At 39.9% G+C, this 24409-nt stretch overlaps 1 protein-coding gene across 1 annotated transcript; it reads right to left on the bottom strand.

Moving 5' to 3' along the window:
• Positions 1-2387: 2387 nt before the first annotated feature.
• RIPK2 (receptor interacting serine/threonine kinase 2) lies at positions 2388-23859 on the bottom strand. Its single transcript, XM_075706208.1, has 11 exons — positions 23672-23859; positions 19458-19611; positions 18135-18290; positions 15684-15841; positions 12449-12498; positions 11932-12093; positions 8604-8689; positions 8352-8441; positions 7629-7734; positions 3928-4107; positions 2388-2713 (listed from the first exon to the last, which is right to left on the bottom strand). The coding sequence occupies exons 1-11, from the start codon at positions 23857-23859 to the stop codon at positions 2388-2390; spliced, it is 1656 nt and encodes a 551-aa protein (XP_075562323.1).
• Positions 23860-24409: the final 550 nt, after the last annotated feature.

The following is a 24409-nucleotide window of genomic DNA, read 5'->3' as shown; positions in this document are numbered from 1 at the left end:
CCGAGCTAGTTCCCTATGACAGGCAAGAGTCAGCAGAAAGACTTAAGAAAACAGCAGGATGCTCTTTTCCTTCAGCCAGGTGTCCTACCAGTGGGTCCTCGTCATTTATGTCCAACATTTCCTCTCCACTATGAAGAGACTGGAGGGAGGACAACTACCACAGTTGCCTTGGTGGCACCTGGAACAGGTGGGATCTGTCACATCTGTTCCCCAGGGCTCCTCCACCCATCCACATGACCTCTGGGGAACAGCAGCTTGTGGGGTGCTGGCAGAAAAGCTGCAGCAGGCACACTGGCAGGCTGCAAAACATGTCAGAGGCAAGTGAGTACAAAGGTGCAGCAGCAGCACCAGGAAGGATCAACAGCACAAGTCACACTTTCAGAACAGAGCCTGCCAGCCTGTACAAGCATCATCATGTACTGTGCACAGCATGTAGAGCTAGGAAGCATAGCATCTGTGCTGTGTTCAAGTTCTGTTTGCTCCAAGGCAGAAGTTGGTTTCAGTAAGTTGGGAAATAGAAGAAGGTGCAGACCCCCAGACATGAGACATCAGATGCCACCTGGCAGGCCAATGACCACCCTCAGCCTTTTTTTTTTTTTTTTTTTTCATATAGCAGGAGTGCATTTACCTTCTTACACCTAATTTAAAATAATAAATTACAAAGTTTGCAACTCATACAGACCCTACTACAAGAACAACATACCACCTGGTAAAAGGGCACACCCATTCCTTGCACCATTGCCCTGGTCTCAGCTATCTAGTTTGAATTTTACAGCCTTCAGAGAGAAGCAGGATAAAATTCAAATTCCCAGTTCATGCCAAAACTTACCTTAAAAAAATTAAAAAAACCCTTTTCTATCCCATAAATTATACATCATATTCTTGTGATTCAGTTCACAAAATAAGTTCAGACAGATATTTTAAAAAATAAGCTGTTGGCAACCAATAATATCCACAATGAAACTTGAATTGTTGAAATGGAGCAGGTCTCACATATCCACTGGTTTCCAAACAGCCATCACTGAGGATTTCTCATTTATCTCCCCCTTTTTATATAGCAGGTTAGGTAGATTTCAGCTTTCTTGTACTAGAAGTTCGGATTTCCCCAAATTTTAGATAGTGTTAGCAGAATTTGTAATTATTTATTAGTCCTTGTGAAAATCATTTGCCTGTGTTGTTTTCTGACAAATTAAAACCAGTAATTCTTTACTGGGTTTGAAGCCACCTAGGTAAAATCACTAAGGCTTTCTGAAATGAACTTAAAAAAAAAAAAAAATCACCACATACCTTTTCCTCTCAGATGGCCCCATTTGTGCCTCAACCTGTTAGCACCATCCTTCAGGCAAAAAAGGACAGCAGAGATGTTGTCCAGAGAAGGTTAAGGCAGGTCATGGCAGGAGAGACCCATGCACATTACTTCCAATCTGGCAGGGCAGTGCATGCTTGATCTTTGTACAGACCAAACAACTGGTCATCATGTAAATACTAAAAATAAAATTGAGTTAGAAGCTTGATCCAGCAACATGACATGAGAAGTATTTACGGCAGATGACAAAGGTAAGGGAGGCATTAACTGAGGAAATGTGAAAGGCATTAACTGAAGGCTTCCTTCTGTGAGCTGTATGTAGATCTCATCATACTACTATTTCAAGAGGAATTTAAGTGGGTGTAACCAAATAATGTAAAAGGCTATAGCTGTACCCTTTCTAATGCACCAGTTCTTAGCAGAACAAAGACGATCAGCACAATGTCCTCCTTGCCCCTGGGATCCTTTTTGGACTGACATTCTTCTTATGCAGTGGTCTGAAGCACTTGACCTGGCAACAAAATGGGAAAACCAAAACAAAACATAATAAAAATCCTGTAAAAATGCAATGTAAACTTCCTCCCACCTACCTCTCTTCTCAGGTATCTTGGGAGGAGCAACCAATCTGGCTGAAAGAAGAAAATTTATTATAAACACAGCATACAAGCCCCAAAATAAAGCACCCAGATTTTTTTCTCCCTCTATGAGAAAGACCAGATGGAGGGAGAAAACCAATATGCCAAGTTGAGATGGGTTCTCTCAATCCTGTGAGGTGAAAGGAAAGGATATGTATAAACAGAAAATATGTAAAACAGGGAACATTTAATGTTTTTTCTTTGTCATGTATAAACAAAATACTTGTATGACTTGAGTCAAAAACTGTCAAGTGTTTGGCTTTATGACGGCACTCCAACTGATTAATTTATAACTCACCAAATGCAGTCTAGATGAACTCAGTGTCATTTCTGAGACTCTACAAAGGCGCCATAAAGACAAAGCAATGCATATATAAAACTACTATAAAGAAACAAGAATCATATTGTAAGAAATATTCACATGGCTTCATACAGAAAGAATAAATTTAAAGATGCAGTCTTAGAGAATTAGATACAATGTCTGGATAAGGTTGAAGTCCTAGCTGTTTGTTATCTTTCAACTTCTGTATTATAATTCTGGCAAATTCCTCTCCTTGGCTATCTGATGTATCAAGAAGTTGTCGGACTTTTGATGTCCTTGTAGGCTTGGTGCTTATAAGTTCATAGTCTTCTTTCATGAGTAAAAATCTTGATAGAAGAGCATCCAGTGACTGATTCAAACATGCTTCAGTCATCTGATCAATAATTTCTTCTCTTTTACTTTGGATCCACTGATGAGCTACATTCTGTTGTATGGTTTCCAAAACAAAATCTGAGATTGGAGAGGATTAAAAAAAAAAAATAGTATTGTAACTGTCTGTCAATAAACAGTGCCATAGAACAAAGAACAAGCTGAGAAAGAGCTGTTCAAAACTTGGTTTTGGTCAGAAATACACCAGACTACTAAACATGCTTTTAACATTTCCCTATTTTATTCCACATATAAAATACACCAATTTGTCAGATTTGGTGGTTAGAGTATTTATTTTATCTGAGTCACGGAATAATTTAGGTTGGAAGGAACCCTCACGGAGGTCATCTGGTCTAATGGCCTGCTCAGAGCTGGGCCAGCTGCAGGGACAACTCAGGTTGCTCAGGGCCTTGTCCAGCTGAATTTTGAGCATCTCCAAGTGATGGGATTCTACAGCCTCTGTGGGCAACCTGTTCCAGTGTTCAGCCCAACATTGTACTAGAAAGAGAGAGGTGGTAACTTCACTTTCCAGTGGGATTTTTATTGAAGTTTACTGGAAACATCCCTGTAGTTCCCTGCATATTTTCCTCAAGCTGAGGATTCCCACAGTGAAAAGCTGCTGATTCTCATATTTCCAGAAGAGGTATCATATGGCAGATCTTTATAGAGTTGCATGTTATTGTGTGGCCCATAAAAATAAATCTCTGAATAATTCATCATGCATTAAAGTTTTTTTTTTGTTACCATTTTTTTGGAAGCACACTTTTAATAGTTATATGATGCTTAGGAATATCATACAGTGGGCTCTCAGCTAACACAGAAGATCATTAAAGGTGAGATGCTGACAGCTGCTGCTTCTCTTTGTCCCACCATTACTAGGAGGAAGATTGACAGGACTAAAAAGCAAGGAGAAGTGACAGGCAACAAGATGAGTTAAGCTCAAGCTAACTTTTATTCCTGTTCTGCTGGACTGCAGCACTGCTACAGCAGTAGGAGAAAGGAGAAATAATACAAGCAAAGGGAATGGGATAAAGATGATCCAAGGCAGCAGGAATTAAGTTTGCTTAAAAGGAGGAAAAAAAGCTAGGAGCTACAGGTACATGTATTAGGTCACATTTTATATTGGTTTTACTTACTTTGTAATATAAGGCTATGAGGAGAGAATTACTGCATTCTTAATTTGTAGAATGCTTTGTTTTCATTTTACAGGTGAACAACAGTTCTAGTTTCCATTTCATACACACATGTATTTGATATTAGGACACTTGTTGTGGGTCTTGGAATTAAATCAGTACCTGAAGGAGTTGGTGATGACCGCAGCATACACGATGCAGAATTTGAGGCATCTGAAATGCTCTTGTCAGACGAGGGACAATAACTGTATGGATGCACAAGAAGTTTGGCACCCTGAGTTACAGAGATATTTTCATCCGTGCTCTGACTGCTGAGAGAGTGTAGACCCCCAGAATTTCCATCTTAAAAAAAAACAAAAGGAGGAAAAAAAAAAAAAAAAAAAAAAAAAAAGAGGTGAGCTGTATTACTTCCATGTTAAAATAAAATACAGCCATCAGAGACTTTAGAGCAATTCCATAAAAGAAGCCATAAACAACCTAAATTCACTTCAAATACAACACATTATTGCTTACACTCAGGTTCTGAGCACATTTATGTTCCTTATATATCACCAGGGCTTGACCATGGGTTTGGGATTCTTGTTTTATTTTAAAAGAACATTGAGAGAATAAATCCGGTAGATGTGAACTTTAAAAAAGCTCTGTTTGACAAGAAATTTTTGTAGGGACTGGAAGAACAAAATAAGTCCTTCAAGTGTTTGGAGAGGTAGCTAGGAGTCAGCATGAAAGCCAACTAATTTATTTTGATGAAGTTTGGCAGTGTAACAGAGGTGGAAAGATTGAAAGAAAGATTCGGGTGGAGGGAAAGAACATGAAGACCGATGGTGGCATTTGGTGGGAAGCCAATGGAAGCTTTTGGTAGTCCGTCAAAACAGTGTATGACTTCAAGAAAGCTTCATGTAAACATTTGCAAAGAAAGGGGAAAAAAGGGGGTTTTGTCAGGTGGGAAGATTATTAGTTTCTATTTTTAGGATTTTTTATGGCAGAAAAAGATGATGGATATGAAACCAGCAGTAGGAATGACTCAAAGAAGAGATGACAAATAGCTGATGAGAAACCAATTACAGGGCACGTGCCTAATTCTGTGTACAGTTTTCATTACAGACTTTTGCAGTGTCACTTGATAAAGAGCTTCAGAGATGTTAACTAAGAATCAGAGATGAAGATGTAAGAATTCAGATTAACATCTAAAGACACGATAAGAACAGGTAGCCCCCTGGACAGCTCAGGATTTATAGATAGCCATCCAATGGGGGTATATTCCTAGATCAGAGTGTTGACCTGTGGAAGAATATGGCTATAAGTACAGGGAGCAGGAATAGGAAAATGTGAAAGAAATTACACCCATTATTTAAAAAATGGTGGACTAGAACTGGTAGTAACTAGCGTTTCATTTCATTAAAGAGAGAGAAAGTAAGCTGGGCAGAGCTATGTAGTGTGAAGCTGCAGATGTTACCTATTGCATGAACGAGAAAGGATTAGGAGACAACCAGTGTGACTGAAAGATCATTTTAGAAAAGGATTTTAAACAGCTCTGCTGAGATATATTGTTATAGATGTCTAGGCACAGACAGCACTTTAGTAACATTAGAGGCAAAACTACTGGGCTTGTACTAGTATGAGAGAATGACCTTGACCAGTGACCATAGCATAAAAAATAGAAACATGCTAATGAAATTTGCAGATGTTATTCAGAAAGAATGTGTTGACCCAGGTTACTCAGAAAGAACCTAGCTGACCTAGAAGACTGGAGTAATAGAAGTGGAAATTCAGTTGCAAAAACATGAGATTCAGACTTTCTGCTTCAAGCTGGGGCTAATGATTTGGAATTGAGATGAGGAAAAAAACCCAAACAAAACCCTAGGTAGACTATTCTGTAACAAAGGATCTTATGAGAAAGAAAAAATAAAATTCTAAGGTATATTAAGTAAAGATTTTTTTTCAGACAGAAAACATTTACCACACCTCTTTCATAATATTAAGTACAGATGTCTGGTAGCCTTAGTTCAATGACTTAAGTTAGAACATGCACAAGGAGGACTAGTAGGATACCATGAGAATGAAGAAGCTTATTTTACAAATGGACGTCAAAAGAGCATATCCTGTTTGTGTAGCAAAACAAAATGTATTAAAGGATTACTCCTCTCTATATCAGAAATAAAATGGGAAAAGAGGGAAAAGAGCCATTTGAGCTTAAAGCAATGCCCAAGAATAAGTGTGTGTATAAGGTGGCTAGGGAAGAAAAATTGAAGAGGCTGAAAGTTAGAAGACAGCTCCTAACTCTGAAGAAGCAAGTTTCTGACAAAAGCTAGTAATCATATTGGTGGAAAAAACCAACTCAACTAAAACCTACAGTCATTAACTTCCTCCTTGGTGCCATGCCAAACTCATCTCTTGCCAGCAGCTACCTGGGAACAGATTTTCACCTGAAACAATTGCATCTAATTTTGGCAAAATAAGAAGAATGTCAGTCTTGCTTTCCATTATAAAACTACCTGATGCAGATATTGGCAAAGTAATAACAAACACTTCTGCTGTAGTATGGTTTTACAGACACTATTTTCACTGGCTCTGCAGTATCTATACATACATGCAACAAAGTCTAAGCAGTGACTCTGTAAAGGACCACCAACTGATCAGTCAGATTAATAGTACCACCACAATCTGATTAATGACCTCCACAGGCAGATATGACAATTTTTAACAGGAACCAGCAGCAAGAAGGGTGGACATTTATCATTATCTTATCTGATTACACTTATAGTCCATGCTCATATTCAATCTAATATTCCATTTTCTAAAATTCATCACAACATTCCTATTAAGCTTGGTAACCACAAGTTACTCTTCATCTTTAAGATTTTTATGCTATGTGTATAGATAAACGCTTGGGTTAAGGTACAGACAAACTACACTGCATTTGCTTTTTGCCAATTTCACCAGTAACTCAAATTCCTTAAGCTTCCTGTAACTTATTTTCCCTGGAATTCCTGCTGTATTTAGATTTTTCTAGTACACTGAGTACAAGCCCAAAATTTTGGATGTGTTCAAACAGGAACTGGAAAAGGAACTGTGTGTGCCCTCCTACCTCCACCAGAATATCTCCAGTTTTGCAGCACCTCAGAACACTTTTTAATGCCTTACTTTATAGCAGTGAGGTCAATTGTCTTGCCTGCTTTCATACCACTGGTCCCTGCAAAGCCAAAGCATGCTCCATTCTTTGGAAATATATGTTTGCATTCTTTCAAGAGAAGAAACTCAAGTGCAGTTTTAGTTTCACAACATATTGCTATTCCACCTGGGTCCCATCACATTTTTCTGGCTCCTGATGTCAGCAAAACCTCAAAACTGAGTTTTGTCTGGGAATTTTGCCAACTTTTATTCAGAAAAGGTGACAGCTACAAAAGGTCTGTGCAGATACTTTTACAAGGCAATCTATTTATTAAAGCTGTTTTATTTATTGAATCAAAAATGATTGAGAGGTTGGGCTGCATTAGAAACTTTCAGTTTACTGAGCTCTAGGAGTGCCTCAAAATGATTAGCCTTTTTATCTTTAGAAGTAATTCACAAATGATTAACTAAACTGCCAAGAGTCAGAAGGAACAACTAAATGCTATCTCTGCACTCACGACCCTGAATAGGAAAACTGAAGCTGTGAGCTATGGGGATTTCTGAAGTGACGGGAACAGAAAATCAGAGCTAAAATACCCTAGTTTTTTACCCAGAGAACTAAGTTTGCAAAACACTTCTCTTTTCTGACATAAATGGAGATCCAACTATCTACTATGCAAATGCGGTGTTACAGTGGGAACGTAAAGCTATGACGACAACTTAAAATTATATGAAGTCATTAGTATCTCTACCTGATGAGAGGATGTTACATTTGGGAACAGACTTGAGTCTTGATATATCTGGAGAGATGCTCCGAAGAGGAAGTGCATCACATTGTATGGAGCCAGAATATGTTTCCTGAAATGATTCCAGTTGTATAATGAAAATGCGCATTAAATAAATACAAAGTTGCAATGATTTACAGAGTACTTTCCCATCACTGTCTTTTCCCTACTATCTAAATGCTCAATAGACAGCACAATTAAAATATAGTAAAACAGAAGAAATCTATGTAATCCTTATACTTGTCTTTTTCCAAAGCTGACAGCAATTTCGTATATGAGTTTAATTATTAGTAAGAATTAAACCAAGCAGCACTAAGAATCTAAATGTAAAAGAAAATCTATGTGACCCTATATAAACAAGCTCCATAAAGGTGTAAGGGAGCAGAAGACAGTCTCTTACAAGTTGCAGACATTGTGTGCTGCGTTCCTCCTTGAGGGACTGGCTTTCCCACTCTTAGATCATATACCAAACATGCCTTTCTTATTTCTGCTTACCCAACCTTTACTATCTTCACCTATATGGATATGCATTTGTTACACCCCAGCCCAGCTAATGCATTTTAGACCTTTCCTAACTGCATAGGAAAGTAAACTGCAGAACAGTTCCCCCTTACTAAGTTAACACCTTTTTAAAGCTCTCACGATCTTTAATGATGCCAACATACCAAATGCAATATGTAAAATATTTACCTCCTGGGGATTCAGAGGTATATTTAGAGCTATCTGCTCCACATCTGCTTTCTTCCCACTCTTGTAAATACATCGTGATTCATATAGTGACTGGAAGAGACATATTAAATTTCTGCTATGACAGCTCTGTACAAACACATGCTTCAGCCAGATACAAGATCAGATAAATGACAAAGGAGATTGCATTTCTTTTAGCAAGCAAAAGTTACCAACTTATTTGACCAACTCATGACTGTAACAAAAGCCACTTACCTTTGATCTCTTTAACAGAATTACTGCTTCCAGCATAGCTATTTCATCAAATGTTCGCAGGACTGGCTCAAGGTCTATTAAGCATTCTAAACAAAGAAAGAGTACTTTGCTGAAGGATTTAAGGTGGAAATTGTTTTTATTTTGCTAAAGCTACTTTCTTACATTTACAGAAGTAATTTGTCTGTTGATGCATATCAAACTACTTATGCTGCTAAACAGAAGTTTCTTGTTTTCACCTGTTACAAATGCAACAGTTTCACATCACCAAAGCAAACCCTTTCCTGATCTGGCCACCTCAGCACTCTGTATAAAAAGAGATCGAGGACTGTGCCCGACCGCAGGTCTTGCATTCCTGGAATGGACAGATTGGTGGGTTTGCTGTATTTCAAGGTAGATCCAACAAGCCTGGTTTGCTAAATGCGACCGATCAGCACAAGACCTCAGAGTAGGTTGCTGTCTTCCCACTCCACCAGAGGTGTTATTAGAGATTTATATGAGAAAAATAAACAAACAACCCCCCACCACAGCAAAATCCAAACCAGATGCTGTGTGGCATTGCCAGAGAAGATGGTGATAGTCAAGGCACTGACCTATCAAATCCAGTGAATCCAAATGATAGTGTCCCCATGCTCACCAAAAGCAGCAACTCAGAGAAGCTAAAATCATCTGCTCACATTAAGAAGAAACACAACGATCCAATAAGCAAGTGACAACCTGTGCTATGCTCCCTTGCTTTCCAATGCTGAAAGGTCTACAAAACTAAGTATTTAAAATTTTGAGATGACTGTATTATAAAAATGTCTCTTTGAAACTGTACTCAAGTACAACAAAACCTCAGGAAAGGATGATGGCATATCACAATTCTACTGCATTTCTATGGACTCCACCCATTGAGCAAAACCCATTTACTGTACTAGCAATCCGTCACACTGCATCCTTATTAGCATATTTTTATTTTTTACTATAATTTTACCACAGTTCTCCCATATTAACTTTTTTTCACTAGTATCTTCAAGACATACATTCAATACTGGGATTCTTATTTTCTTGCATCAGCTAAAACAGAGTTCTACAGGTCTGGCACTCCATTTTGCACACTGAAATACTAGCACTGTTAATTTTTGTTGATTACAGTTAAATTGTAGGTACACTTTACGAGTACATGCAGAAACATGGTAATAAGTAGTCTTTATCCCTTCTTTATAAGAGGAACAGACAGGTTAACCAAGCTTTTCTATTTATTTAACAAAAAGGGGGTTTGGGTGTTTTGGTTTCCGCCCCCCCACCCCGTGCTATGGTAATTGCAAAATTTCCCAATCACTGAGCTTTACTTCCCTTAATTTTGCAACAGTTTTGCAACTTCCTCTTTCTTTTTATGATAGTAAAGTAGTGGGAAAAGCAATGCATGTTTTCTTCAAAGGCCATCTTACTACAGACACGGCACTAACAACAGAACCCAAGTTACCTCACACTTTAGTACATATCTCAGGTAATTATCCCTTCAGTGTGACCATAGACTCTGATTGCTATTTTACTTTAGTTAACTGACACAGGAAAACAAGAATACATAAGGAAATATTGTGATGTGTCTATCCTTTTTGATTTAAAAAAATATTATAAAAAGATATATTTCCTTGCTTGGACAAAAACAATCCAGAATTTACAACCACACAAACCAGACTAATGCCAAAATAACCTGACATTTCAAAATGTTCTCAAGGCAAAAGTAAGAATGCCTCAAAAAATGGTCATGTAATTCATTTTGGACTGTAAACTGAACATGAAAATATTGTGTGTGTTTGGATGTGTCCCCATTCTTTTCTCTGCCAAACTGATGCAAAAAAATGAAGTTATGAATATTTCTTTCTAAGCTATCTGAACAGCAACTCTCTAACACTTTCCAGCTCAAAGGAAGTAAGCCTACAAAGGTTTTCAAAATAATAAACAAACTTCTGTTCACCAAAGCTACAAATGAAACTTTAAGATTGCAGACCTCTCTACTCGTAACATTAAAAAAAAAAAAAGCACACAACCAAACCCTAAAAACAAAACCCACCAGAACCAACTAAAAAAACCCTAGTATTTCAGGTTTGAGCCATTGCATCCTCAATCTAACCAGTGAGAAACTTAAAATATAGAATTTTTTTCTTTGTACTGTTCTACAGTTGAATACTTTCAGTAACTGAGTTAGTATTTTAGTAACTCTCAGAAAGTATTCTACATTTTTGCCTCTCCATGGTGATTAAGCTTTTCCTACGGAATTAGGATCATGTTTTCTAAAGGTGTTGGGAGGAAGTTTTTAAAGCACATGCAAATTAAACAAGCACAACAAGGCAGCTGTATAAACCACTGTTAGCTTCACCACACTGACGTATGTGACCACAGCAACACTCGCAAGAGCAAATTTCATAGTTGAGAACAGGTAACCACTTTCCACCAATTTTGATGGAATTACGTTTACACAATGGCCAAACAAGAGGCAAAAGTCACCACAAAATTAAGCATGTTAAGGAGAAATTCTTACGGGGGATAAATTTGGACTCAACATACACCAAGTACGTCGGTTAAGTGCAACAAACACGTTTCCAAAAATCAACCCAAAATTTTTCCAGTTCACATTATGCCACTCTCATCACTACAAGCTCACACATCAGTCTTATTCTATAAATTCTGTAATCCACTGTAAAAAAGGCTGAAAGTATCTATATTTGGACTTGTGGACAAAAAGCTGAGCAAAGGAAAGATGGAAAGAGAAAGTTAAGCGTGTGGGTTCAACCAGTTCCTGCTCAATGTAGGAGGTGGAACAGTCGAAGATAAAGTCTCAGTGAAAAAGATTTATCCTGAGATGCAAACACAAGGTGAAGTCACTGTAGCTTATCTAATGTGCAATGATTTGTTGGTGTGTTTGCCAGCTTGCTCATAAATCCCACGGTACTCATAATATACTTTACTCCCACCCCACCACCCCCCACCCCTGCCCTTAAAATAAAAGTTCCCTTCAACAATAAACAAAAAAACCCAAGTGCAAGTAGTTAAACAAAACATGCTGCTTTTTTACAGGTAAACTAGAGCTGGCAAATGCAAAAGACTCCAACTAACAACTTGGTTTTATGGCACACACGTAGTTCCATTCATGAAAGTTTGTTTACAGACATGGTGGAAGCAGACAAGCACACCTTATCATATATACTCAACAAGACTGAGCACATGTATCTCTTGACATATTTACCATTTCCCTTTTGTGACTATAACCTTGCCCTGTAAGTACCATGTTCAACAGAAATCTGGCAATTTAAAAATCTTTTCTCATTATGCAAGGTAAACTCACTTAAGAACGATGGTCTTTCATCTGGGTTTTGTGCCCATCCACTTCCTATCAATCTTATGACAAGCACTCGATGAGGAATGTCCATTGATAAACTTTCTTCACTTAAGTCTAGTCGCTGTCCTTGTGACACACTATACATTATCTGCAAGGGGTTTATAACTTCTGTCAAAATAGACATCGTGCATTCATTAGAAATATATGCAATATAAATAACTTACTATAGGAGGAATAATTTAGTTTGCAGACATAGTATTTATAGTTCACTGAAATAAGGTTATGTTTCCTTTTTTACAAAAAAATGTATTTTTAATTCATGAAACAACACTGTAATTTAAAAAAAAAAACTAATATGGAAAAAGAGTCTAATTTGAAAAGTAACTCAAAAGTGTTCTTCAACAAGCTTACAGGTTGACTTATTAAAAAGTAACCCCTAAAATTAAGTCCCTAGGTACCCAGGTCTCAGGTTTAGCTTTTACATAAGGTTGGAAAAATAAATTAAAGGAAGACACGTCCTTACCTTCAAATGGCTGTTTCCTTGCCATCACTTCCCACATAATAATTGCATAACTGTTTAAGTTATAAAAAGTATAGAAGATGTTATTTTAGATTACAAACACTTAATAACACAATGTGCTTAACTTTGCATTTGATTAAAAACATTTCACTAAAATGATCCTGCATGCACACATGGGACTGACTATAGCTAACTACAACGATGACCTGAATTTTTGAAAACTAGCAGGAATTTTAACAAGTGACTTCAACAAGAACTAGTTAGTAATATTAAGTACAGAAAAGGTACATGGCATATAAACTTCTGTTCCAAATCTATATTAGCTCTGCTCTACTGATATGTTGTGAATTACGTACATGTAGTTTAAATCTCAGTACGCAAATCAAAGTAACCCTCAGAGTCCTAATTGCAATACTGTGGCATCTCCCCAGGCTGGATCAACACTCTCCGACATTCCCATGGGAAGCAGGGTACTAGCAGGGAGGATGGCATTCACCCACACCTCTATCCCAACACAAAGTCAGAATCAGGTAAGATACGGACTGGCATCTGGGAAGTACACTCCAGCTTCCTCCCAGGCATACATACTTTCAACATATGCAATCTTCTCTATAGGGAGAGATGTTACTTTTCCATACAAGACCCACTTTACAAAAGAGACTCTCAGGAAGACCCCTCTGAACTATAACCAGCAGACTGAACACACATCTGCTTACTCAAACCAGTGAAATATTTTTCCATTCACATCAACGTGAATGGGAAGTGGCTCAGTGAATACAAATCTGCCCCATCTTTAGTAGACTAGCCACTCTCTTCAATCATCAGGATATATTAAAAAAGGTAACCGTAAACAAGTTTGTAATTTAAATTGGATTAGATTATTTCATTTAAATGAAGCATTGACTTCATTTACAAAAAAAAAATCAATGCACTTAAAGCAAGTAAAAGAAAATAATATAATGTAAAAACCCCAAATCTGGTTTTCCTATTTAAGAATAGGAATTTAGTGTGAGGAATAACTCTGGTAGTTCTAAAACTAAAATGAGAGAGCAAAAATATTTCATTGCTTAAGAACTTAATTTCCAATGTCAAACATATGTTTGTAAACTTACCTCTACTCCTTCATTTTTTCAGTAAATCCATTTAAAAATGGATTGAAAAGTATTTAAAATCTTACTTCAAAAAAATTGAAATCCAATTTCCACTGAAGCAATAAAAATGAAACTATGCAAAGAATTATTTTTTTGCTAATGAAGAATTACACTTATCAGAATAATTGTTTGCTCAACTACTCAAATAACTGTACACAAAGACAGTATTTTCCTACATCACTAAGAAGTACCAAATTTTGCATACAGGTTACATTTAACTGCCTCTGAGCATTCCATCATCTAACAGGTACCAATTAGAAAGAATCAAAAAATTAAGTAAGAACAAAATAACAGGTGCTAAAAATCAATCATATAAATTGAGCTTTGCTAACTACTTATTCCATTCACATTTTAACATTCATCAATGATAAAATTTATTCAAGTAACTTTTAATAAAAGCAGTCCTCCCTGTTAGAAACTCTGCTTTTGATGCATTCCTGAGAAATTCTTGCAGGCTGATTTTTTTTGGCGTGGCAAATTGTTCCTTTCGTAAAAGTTAATGCTGCTTGAGCGTTATTTAAAAATTTTCTTTCTTTAAGAAAGATCCTTCTTCACAAATTAGTTTCAATATCTCAATAACATTCAGCTGTATCTGCTGTGATCAATTAATCAGACATCCAACCTTTCATTCAGTTTGGAATCTCTCTACAATTAAAGATTATTTTCTCAATTCTGCAACACTGCAGCATACCACTTGCTGCTGATTCTCCTTTACACTATTCATGTTTTCCTTTCTTATTTCTGCTTCATAGCATCTCGTTCTGATCCTCAGCACAGATCTTCCTGTGGAACCTTTCTGGTGGTCATTGCCTTCACTGTCTCTCTGCCTTCATGTCTTCCTGCCTTGAACTGCCATCCCTCTATGATATTGTCTGTTTCTCTTCTCAAATAATCTCTTTCCTTCCTAATTTACCAGTTTTCTAAGCTCTTCTACTCATCTTTTCTCTCTTATTTTCTCCCATTTGGTTGTTATTCCTCTGCACACTTTTTTTTTTTCTTTCTAACAAACATCTGTCTTCCCCATCTCCACTCACTCATTAAGCCCCCAGCCACATTTCCAAATCCTCTAAAATCAGAAGCCAGAGGGGATAAAGTCACACTACTACTTCTTTCCCCATGATATACCATTATTCCTTTTCAGTGTCTTCCTAATCCAGATTTTCTCATCAAAGGGTGAGGAAAGCAGGTATGTTACCATCTCTATTCTTTGGACAGGAATGTCAAGGAACTTTGTGTGCCCTTTAAGAGTAAGGGATAATTAAAAGAAATAGTGGTCTCCCTGGAAGTCAGTGAGACCCTCTGAGACCAGTTCATCTCTCACCAAAATACATCCCTGTCAAAGATAGCTGAAGGTAAAGGTGGTAGAGTGCAACAGAGATGGACAGTGATATGCCTCTTCATGCCTTCTCCATCTCCATTTACACATGACAATTCCCTCCATGACCATTCAAGTAATCTTTGAGCTCTCCAAGCCTTTTCAGATTAGCTAATTGTAACTCTAATATCCTAAGAGCAATTGCTGTTTTGTTATATGGGTCGCCACTGCACTACTACTTCCTATTCTATTTCTTCTACTACTCAGAACTGGCTGATGCAAATCTACCTGAAATAAAGTAAGTTACTCCTTAAGGAGATCTCTTGAAACACTTCCTCCAATACCATTACCCTGTTTTTCCCTAACCCCTTTCAAACAATGTTTTCTTCTTCCCCCTGAGTACATTCTGCAAATTATGTTAATTGATGTGCACAAATTACAAGGGTATGTGCATTGAGATAACGGTGCGAACAGTTTTTCCCCTCCCTACATTGTCTCTATGTGTACACTCATTTGTAGAAACCAGTCTCCTCTGTCTGTTTCTGTCGTTTTAGCTTAATTTCTGGAGCATTACACTTGTCACAGTGTTTCCTAAAGAAACAGGTGATCAAATCCAGCTACCACTCAATTCTATTTTCCCCAATTTCTTTTGCTTATACACTTACAACACTTCTGAAGATAATAAAATTGCTGAAAATATGTTAAAGGCTAAGTTCAGTAAATCAAATTTGAATTCAGATTGCAAAGCCCACTTGAGAACAACATGAGTTACCTGTAGATATCATGTTTTACACTTGCACGGGTTTTCTGACTGGGATTGTAATCTTCAGGTGGCATGTAGATAATTGTCCCTCCTTCTGGCAAAGAGGTTTCATTTCGTGATTGTGACATGGATATGACACGCCATTTTGACATGCCAAAATCTGCAATCTGGAAAGGACAAATCAGTTGTTCTGAGAAGAAAAACTGGATTTATCTGCTGACTGTTGCTAGAAATTCCTGAAACATGCTCAAAAGAACGGGTCACTAAAAGTCTTTAACCCGACACACAAAAAGTAGGTGGTTGTCCTAGCAACGGGAAACACCAGCTACAGTTCAGAAAGCATTCCCAGGTCATGACTCATGCTATCCCTATAGCACTGCCCTATCCTGTTGTTTTTTTAAGGAAGGACTCATATACTTTATGGCTGGAGAATCTGCTATGGGAGTCTGTCCTCTATGAAGAAAAATCACTTTCTTTGGTTAAAAAAGGCAAACAAAAAACCATTGAGTACTTCTAGCTCCCTGGTTGTGAAAAAAGCATAAAATTAGTATAAATCATAATAGCTCTACGTAACTTAGCTTGCAGATACCCTGAGACAGTTGGTCTCACGGAAAAATTTTAGGGCACTCCACCTCACCCCCAAAACTATGAAACTTAATCTTGAATTAATAAATTTGATATTCTGAAATTCTGTGTTGAAAAAAATTGCTGAATATTTTGTTTACTGTGCATTCTGGGGCCTTCTCCCTTTTCTACAGGGTTTACAGTACATCTATATAAAGAATTAATTGACTTCAGTTTACATTCCCAGACACCCATGAGCCAGGGAGCAAGATGTCAGACTAGGTTATGGGTAGGGAGACAAACGGCCGGCAGAATAAGTTTGCTGGCTGAGCTGCAGAGTGTCTGGCATACAAGGGAGAAAGATAAGCAGCCAGCTACGAGCTCAGCACTTGTCCAGCGTTTGCATAAGAGCAAAAACATTTTCAAAAGTGCCTGTGCGAGCACCATGGCAACTAAGATAACAGAAATAAGCTTTCTGGAGAGCGTACAGTCAAAATCCACAGTGAAAAATAATCTTTTCTTCTCTACAACTCACTCTCGTCACACCTTCCTCACTGTAACTGGTCGCATTATCTTGCTCATTCAGTAGATCTGGGACAGCCAGAAACACTCTGAGAATGGTGTTACTTTTATACATATGCAATAGTTCTTCTATTTGGCATGAATGATAGCCTTCCTTGCATTTCCTGCCAGCTGTCCTAATTTAGAGAATCTTGCTTCACCCCAAAACAACACTTAAAAACCCTAAGGACAGTCTTCCAGAGACTCCATACAGGAGGCAGGGCAGGTATGCAAGAGTTAACCTCTTCCCTTCAATTGCTCCAGCAAAGCAACTGTTTAGATGAGCAGAGCACCAGACCACACCAATGCTGTTAGGGATTAAAAAAAAAAGAGTGGATAAAAAAATTACTTGGGCCAGTTCCCCAATCAGGTTTATCAGGAAGCTTGCGAGATGGCAATACCAGCACACCTGAGTGGGAGGAGGTATGACCTGCTGAGGGTGTGAGCGGAGACAAAGCTGTGTAAGGTGCCTTGCTGCCAAGAAAAATGTCTTTGCAATGGGGAAAGAAGAAATCAGCACTGGATCTTTGCTCAAAGGACTCACCAAACCATTCATCTCATGGTAACAACTGAAGCATTCGCCATTCAAGTATAAATTAAGTGCAAAATATCTCTTATTTCTCATTTACTTGAATAGTATATTCTATAAATTTTAAAACCAGAGGATCTTTTACAAAAAGCCCCCAACTCTTGCACCTAACCATTTTGTCAGAAGTACTTTTAGTCTCTTTTTCACATCATGGCAGTGATATTTTAAAAGGCAGAATTGAAGTTTTAAATTAATATTACTTCTCTATGTATGTTTGCTTGTTCTAAGGAGCTTCACAAAACCATCTTCCAACATGTTCAGATTTCGCAGTTACGTTTTTACATGTTCTCATACTACACTAACAGCACATATATGTACATATTACGTGATAAATATCAAATAGGGTATTAACATTTGAATTTGATCTACTATCCTCGAGAACTACCTTGTCTGAGCATCCCAGACAGGAACACTTTCTATTTTCTCCTCAGAAAGGGCCAGACATAGCTACTCTTGGAAGGCTGCCATAGAATAGTGTCACTGCTATTGAGTAGCAGCTACTGCTACAGTACAAACAGCCTAAATTCTGGCTTGCTTTTTTTTTCAGATGGATCAAATCCACACTTGAGCAAAGCAGTGTTTTCAAAAGAAGCTGATAAGTTCCATCTGCAAGGACAGAAGAAAACATCTGGCATACAATTACATACTCTCTGTATGGCCACATCCTCATTCTTCCTTCTCTACAATAATTAAAACACTTTTGCTCATTCTGGATGCTGAAGAACATATGAATTAAATAACTCTACCTTGACATGAAATTCATCATCCAGCAAAATATTCTGAGTTTTCAAGTCATGGTGCAGCAATGGAGGATTCATATTGTGCAAATAGTTTACTCCCAAAGCAATTTCATAAAGAATGCGGAATCTCAGGCACCAGGGAATGTCAGGATATACATCCTTCTGCCAAGATAAAACCACAAAACCAGAATATAATCCTCTGTTCTGATCAGATTAGAGATCTAACAACAGAAAGACTTTCATAATAAGAAGAAAGTGGCTTGGACAAACTAATCTTTTAAAACATACATTACATGAACTCCTTAAAAAATTGTAACAAGCATTAAGACTGGTTAGCTGTTAAAACAAATATATAAATGTTAATCTTGCAATGTGATGTTTCCATTCCCTAGCATTCACGTAATGGTTCATGACTGGTGTACATGATGTAGGACATTTACTACGTTCTCATTCATATGGAATGATTAGGATGAAACTTGCAACCCACAGATTATAAGTACTACACAAAGGAAGGCAAGAATCATATCTTCAACTGACATTGTGGGGAAAAAAAAAAGCGGTGGTGAAACCAAGCACAAAATACTACCTTTATAAATATTAATACACCAAGAAAACTCAGTAAAACTCAACTGAAACCTTAAAAGTTGCATTGACGCTAACGCCTTTATGAAAAACACACAGCTGAGCTCTCTAAGGCATGAGATACGTAGTGATTAAAGGTACAGACAAGACTGTAGTGCTGTTGAGAGACAACTGCAGTAGCTTTACAGTAGCAACACTGGATGCTCAGACCAAGCTAATGGGAGCAGCTGAGAGTTCAGCACAGAAGAACTTACCCCTGAGAGTAAGATCTGGTAGAAATATCCATATCTGTTTAGATTAGCAATATTTTACTTCTATAAACTACAGTCAAAATCTTCAAATGTTTTTACAAAGATTCAGACCCAGGGAAAAAGCCTTATCTTTGTGTGATATTTACATTGGCAACAATTCTGACACCCAGGCTGAAGTAAACATAAGTATTTCAGCTTCCACTTCGAGAATAACAGAGATTTTTAAAGTGACTATATAAAAATTCAACGTGAAGCCAGTTATAGGTCACAACATTAAAGGAAAAAGTGTAATAAAACTAAAGTCTGATGAGTTTGGTTGTCTTTTTGGGATACAGAAAATCTATCTGAGCACCAAAAACTACTAGTGATAATGACTGTCTTTTAATTTGAAATATTATTAATAATGCTCTTTACTATACTACTTCCCTTAAGTATGGAAATCATAATCTATTTGAAACAACAAGGGATTGTATTTAAAGACTGTAAGTACACTTACCCCATGTAAAAGCTGGTTTAATGACCCATTTGTCATGTATTCTGTTACTATACCCAGAAACTCAGGCTCGTTGCAAATTCCCAAAATTGGCAGAATGTAACTAAACCTGGCTTTGTGTAATATCTCTGCTTCTTTTAGAAGGTGGCTTCTATCACTTAAAGAAAACAAACAGACAAACAAGGTTACCATACCAATACTAGGAAACTCAAAGCAAATGTTGGGTTCCTTATAGTCTCTTAAAAAAATTATGTACCTATATGCAGTACCACCACCTTTCACCATTTGTGTCCTACTACATTGTTTTTGTAACAAGATACTGTAAGACAAATGAGAATCTGCAAATGCAATTACAAGACAGCTTCCCCAGTTTTGTTGTACCACACAAACCTCTCTATCTCCATCACACATTTCATCCATGTTTTCAGTAAATAAGGATACAGTCAGAGCTCCAACTTTTCACCATCCTGTGTAATCATATGCCGTGGTTTAACCCCAGCTGGCAACTAAGCCCCACACAGCTGCTTGCTCCCTCCCTCCCGGTCGGATGGGGAAGAGAATCGGAAGAGTAAAAGTGAGAACACTTGCGGGTTGAGATAACGACAATTTAATAGGTAAAACAAAAGCTGCGCACACAAGCAAAGCAAAACAAGGAATTCATTCCCTGCTTCCCATCAGCAGGCAGGTGTTCAGCCACCTCCAGGAAAGCAGGGCTCCGTCACACGTAACAGTGACTTGGGAAGACAAAATGCCATCACTCCAACCGTGCCCCCTTTCCTTCTTCTTCCGCAGCTTTACATGCTGAGCATGACACCATATGGTATGGGACATCCCTTTGGTCAGCTGGGGTCAGCTGTCCCAGCCGTGTCCCCTCCCAGCTTCTTGTGCACCCCCAGCCTACTCGCTGGGTGGTGTGAGGAGCAGAAAAGGCCTTGACTCTGTGTAAGCACTGCTCAGCAGTAACTAAAACATCCCTGTATTATCAACACTCTTTCCAGCACAAATCCAAAACATACCCCCATACTAGCTAGTGTGAAGAAAATTAACTCTATCCCAGCCAAAACCAGCACACCATAATGGTAACAACCAACCACATTTGTCCTATTTTACTGCCCATCTTCAAACCCTGAGTTTTCACTGAGGCCTAATATTAATCTCCTACAGAGTGGAGGTTTTAATACTTGCAATTCTCCAACCATTTAAATTTAGTGAGCACTAATGTGCACTAAAATAACATGGGTTAAAGGAATGCACCTTCAGTTTCTGAAGGAAAAGGAATGGCCAACTATGTTTTGTTTTCACATCAATTGTTCCTTCAAATTGTGCCCCTGCTTTCAGTCATCCTCTAGAAAAAGCATTCCCTGGTTGCACAGGAAGCAGGAAAGAACCAGCCTAATCATGCTTGGACACCTGAATTTGGCTGTGTGAATGCTCTCTGTTACATCAAACCTCATAAATGCAAATTTGATACATCTTTACAAATTCAGACCATGCAGCATGTGGATTCAAGAAGCTCAAGTTTTATTTAAGAATGAGTATGCCTCTATCCCTAAAAATTATAAACTTTTTGGTCTGCCTTATATCTCAAATGTTCTTGAAAAAAAATGGGTTTGTTGACAGTGGGGGTACTTGGACCATGAAGGATAATTCTAAGAAAAAAAGATTTAGATTTTATACCAGCGGAGAATGGTACAGGTACAAATATGTGACTAGGATATCCAAACACAGGACTTTGACAGCACACCTAAGACTGATCTTTTGGATGTGAGCCAGTCTGATTCAGAAGCAATACAGCTGTGCTGGGGCACGGCTGCGTACAAGCCAGGGCTATGCCCATTCATGATTTGCTCAGCACAGCACCATGTTAATGTGGCTATACAGCTCCCGGGTGAAAGCCGGCTTGCGTTCATCAAGCTCAGGGCACACGCTGCAGAGCTCACGTCAGTCTGGACCCACTGATGTAGATCTAGCCCTCGCAAAGAAAAGACTGTCAGAGTATATGGGGAAAAGCCTGGAGAACTAAAGCCTGCTGCTTTTACAACAAGAAAACTTTGAATTTAGATGGATGTGAAATTAAGGGCAATTGTTGGACCTTAACTATGTGATGGAAAAAGGCTTCTATTATAGGAAACTCTAGGAAATGATCAAATAAAAAGGCAGCCTTCAAGAAAAGCATGGGACAAAAGACATGACTCCCTCCCTCCCTTCCTCCTCTGTCCAGAAAGGACTAAGTTTGAGAAATCTAGGGGTTTTCCTAGACTGTGAGGCACATCTACATGGGATTCAGCTGTAGCCAGGAAACGAGTTGCAACATACCGAGGTCTATTCCTGTGTCTGAAGTCACCTCACCTTTGTCTGCTCCATACCAGAAGGGCACTGAGTAATGCCTAAATCAGTACAAGGCCACAACAGCTTCCAAACTGGCTTTGCTGTTTGCCTGGTCACACACTAAGTTCTGGGATACACAGCACAGGCTTCCTGTTTGGGGAATTAATTGCACTGAAAACTCTTCCCTTTTCTTGACAGCATTTACAGAATGGCATTGTATGTTGCCTACTATACAACCAAAAAATCACTTGCTGGAGAGACTCAGGTGTAAGAGATTTCTTACAGCTTTTGGTCTTCTGACAGCATTTCCAAAGTTTGCATGATATATGGTAGGTGGCTGAATTGATTACCTCAGTTGCTCTTTGCATCATAATTTCACAGGTTAGATGCCATACTAATCTGAATTCTTGCAAGGCTAAAAATAATATTGGTTGTCTTCTCCCAACTGAGCTCAGAGGATAAACATTGTATTTTCGATTAGCAGGGATTTACGCAGACATTTAAATTAAAGAAAAAAACCAACAACAATAAACTTATCAGAGAACACAATATTCCTGCTGAAAAACATAACTGAGATTCCATTTCATTCTGGCAAGATTTCAGAGATAAAGCCTGTGTATACACACCTGGGGAATAAGAGGTGAGATAGCTTAAAACAATTTGTCTTATATTCTAGCATATTGGGTCACAAGACTAAAAGTCTTGTTATTTTGAGTGAAGCTGTTCCACCTAAATGCCTTATACTAGATCAAAGAAACCCGAGGCAGTACAGATTAAAGACACCTAGGTGAGACACGAGGCAGATTTACAGTCAGGCAGGCTTCAGACAGCCTAGGAAGCAGCAAATTTGCATTGATATGATAAAAAATTGGCACTATAGAGAGCGAATGAGGCAGAGATGGGTGAAAAATTATTACCAGCTGCACCCTTACATGGAGTGACAGGTCTCACAATAAACATGCTGTCACTTGGGCCCCAGGAAAATGGGGAACCATACCTGCTACAAGTTAAAGAGCTAATGGCAAATATCAGTTGTAAGTGGGGGCCTACAAGCCTATTATTTTAAATTAGCTTCTCTCAGTACTGTGAGATCTGGGGGGGGGGGGGTAAACCCCAAACAAACAATCGTGCATTGTCTCGGAGAAGCTTCTTCTAGGAGCTAGAAGCAATCTCTAGAAGATACAGTAATACATTCCTTATATTCTGTCTCTCTGTGTAAACAACAGATCTATAGTAATGACTGTATTTTAATATATTTTAATATCCTACTGATACTTCAGCAAAATGGTTGGCAACCAACAGACCCAGAAAGAAGCCGAGCTGTGCGAATCCCACCTTGAGGAGGAGCCAAGGTGTGCGCCGCAGAAGAAAAAACCTTCACAAGAGGCAACCTGCTTAGTGTCTCGCATGCTGCGACTGAAACCACCCATTTTCAATGACCGAAAGAGAGGAAGCTCCGGGGCTGGTACGTGCCATGGCTCAAGCTGAATCAGTCTTCCTGGGATCTCCTTTGCCCATGGATTTAGAGGAGCGCTGCCCAACAAGACACCCACACCGACCTGAGAAACCCACCCCGGCACTTTTCGCCGTGGCAGCTCGACCCACGCCCGCCAGAGCCCGGGCTCCATCACCCCGTGGCCGCTTTACCCACCGACGGGACGCACTCACGGAGTGTCCCGAGCAAAGAGGGAGCGTAGGACCCCCTTCCCGGTTTAGGGGAAAGGCGGGTCCGGTTGAGTCCTTCCCCACGGGGGGCGGCCCGGCGCGGGGCGGGGGGTGATGGGGGGGGCGCGGCTGCCGGGTGAGGGGGTCCCCCCCTCACCCGGCAGCCGCGCCCCCCCCATCACCCCCCGCCCCGCGCCGCCGGTCCCCCTCCTCGCCCCCGTTACCTGTCTAGCAGCGGCCCCTGCAGGCATTTGAGGGCCACCGGGACCCTCCAGTCAGCGTGGCGGGCGGCGGACACGGTCCCGTAAGCCCCACGGCTGATAAAACGCAAATCCGGGAGTTTGTTGGAAGGGATGGAGGGAAGGGCGTAGCTGATGGCGCCCGCCTGGCTTCCACCATCCCCGCCGCTCATCCTCGCACTCCGCCGCCGGCGACGCCTCCGCGCTGCCCGGGGGCGGCCGCGCCGTCTCTCGGCGCCGGGCGCTGCGGAGCCCAGAGCGCTGCTCCTCTCGCCCTCCTTCCCAGCCTCTTCCCACCGCCTCCCGGGCCCGCCCCCTCTCCTGCAGCCCCACGGAGGAGCCACTTCCCTTCCCCGCGGAAAACGGCCTCCCGCCACTTCCCGGCTCGGGGAAGGCGGAGCCGCCGCGATGGGGCTTGCGTGGAGGAGGAGGCCGGGAGCGAGCCGGAGGAGCGCGGTGCTGGTGCCAGCTGGCCCCCGGGAGAGCTGTGCCGGGGCAGCAGCCTCCTCCTTCGGGGGAGCCGGGGCGAAGTGCCAGGAGGCATCCCCCGGGCCGGGGATGGGGCATCCCTCCCCCCCACCCCACCCCATCCGGGGGGCCTCGTGCCGGGAGGGATCCCCCGGGCAGGGGTTGGGGCATCAACCCCACCCCGTTCCACCCCATCCGGGGGGCGTCGTGCCGGGAGGCATCCCCCGGGCCGGGGATGGGGCATCCCCACACCAC

The sequence above is a fragment of the Pelecanus crispus genome, chromosome 2 (genome assembly GCF_030463565.1).
Source record: "Pelecanus crispus isolate bPelCri1 chromosome 2, bPelCri1.pri, whole genome shotgun sequence".
NCBI classification, from domain to species: domain Eukaryota; kingdom Metazoa; phylum Chordata; class Aves; order Pelecaniformes; family Pelecanidae; genus Pelecanus; species Pelecanus crispus.
Note: the sequence above shows the minus strand (reverse complement) of the source record. Positions and strands in the feature narration are given on the sequence as shown.

Bases quoted from the DNA above. Each gene is read 5' to 3' on its own strand.
- RIPK2 (XM_075706208.1), bottom strand. From the start codon at position 23,859: ATGAGCGGCGGGGATGGTGGAAGCCAGGCGGGCGCCATCAGCTACGCC. The intron at 18,291-19,457 runs GTAAGTGTACTT...TTATCTTGGCAG, and splicing joins TAAACCAGCTTTTACATGGG to AAGGATGTATATCCTGACAT. The intron at 2,714-3,927 runs GTACTGATTTAA...CTCCAATCTCAG, and splicing joins GTCATCACCAACTCCTTCAG to ATTTTGTTTTGGAAACCATA.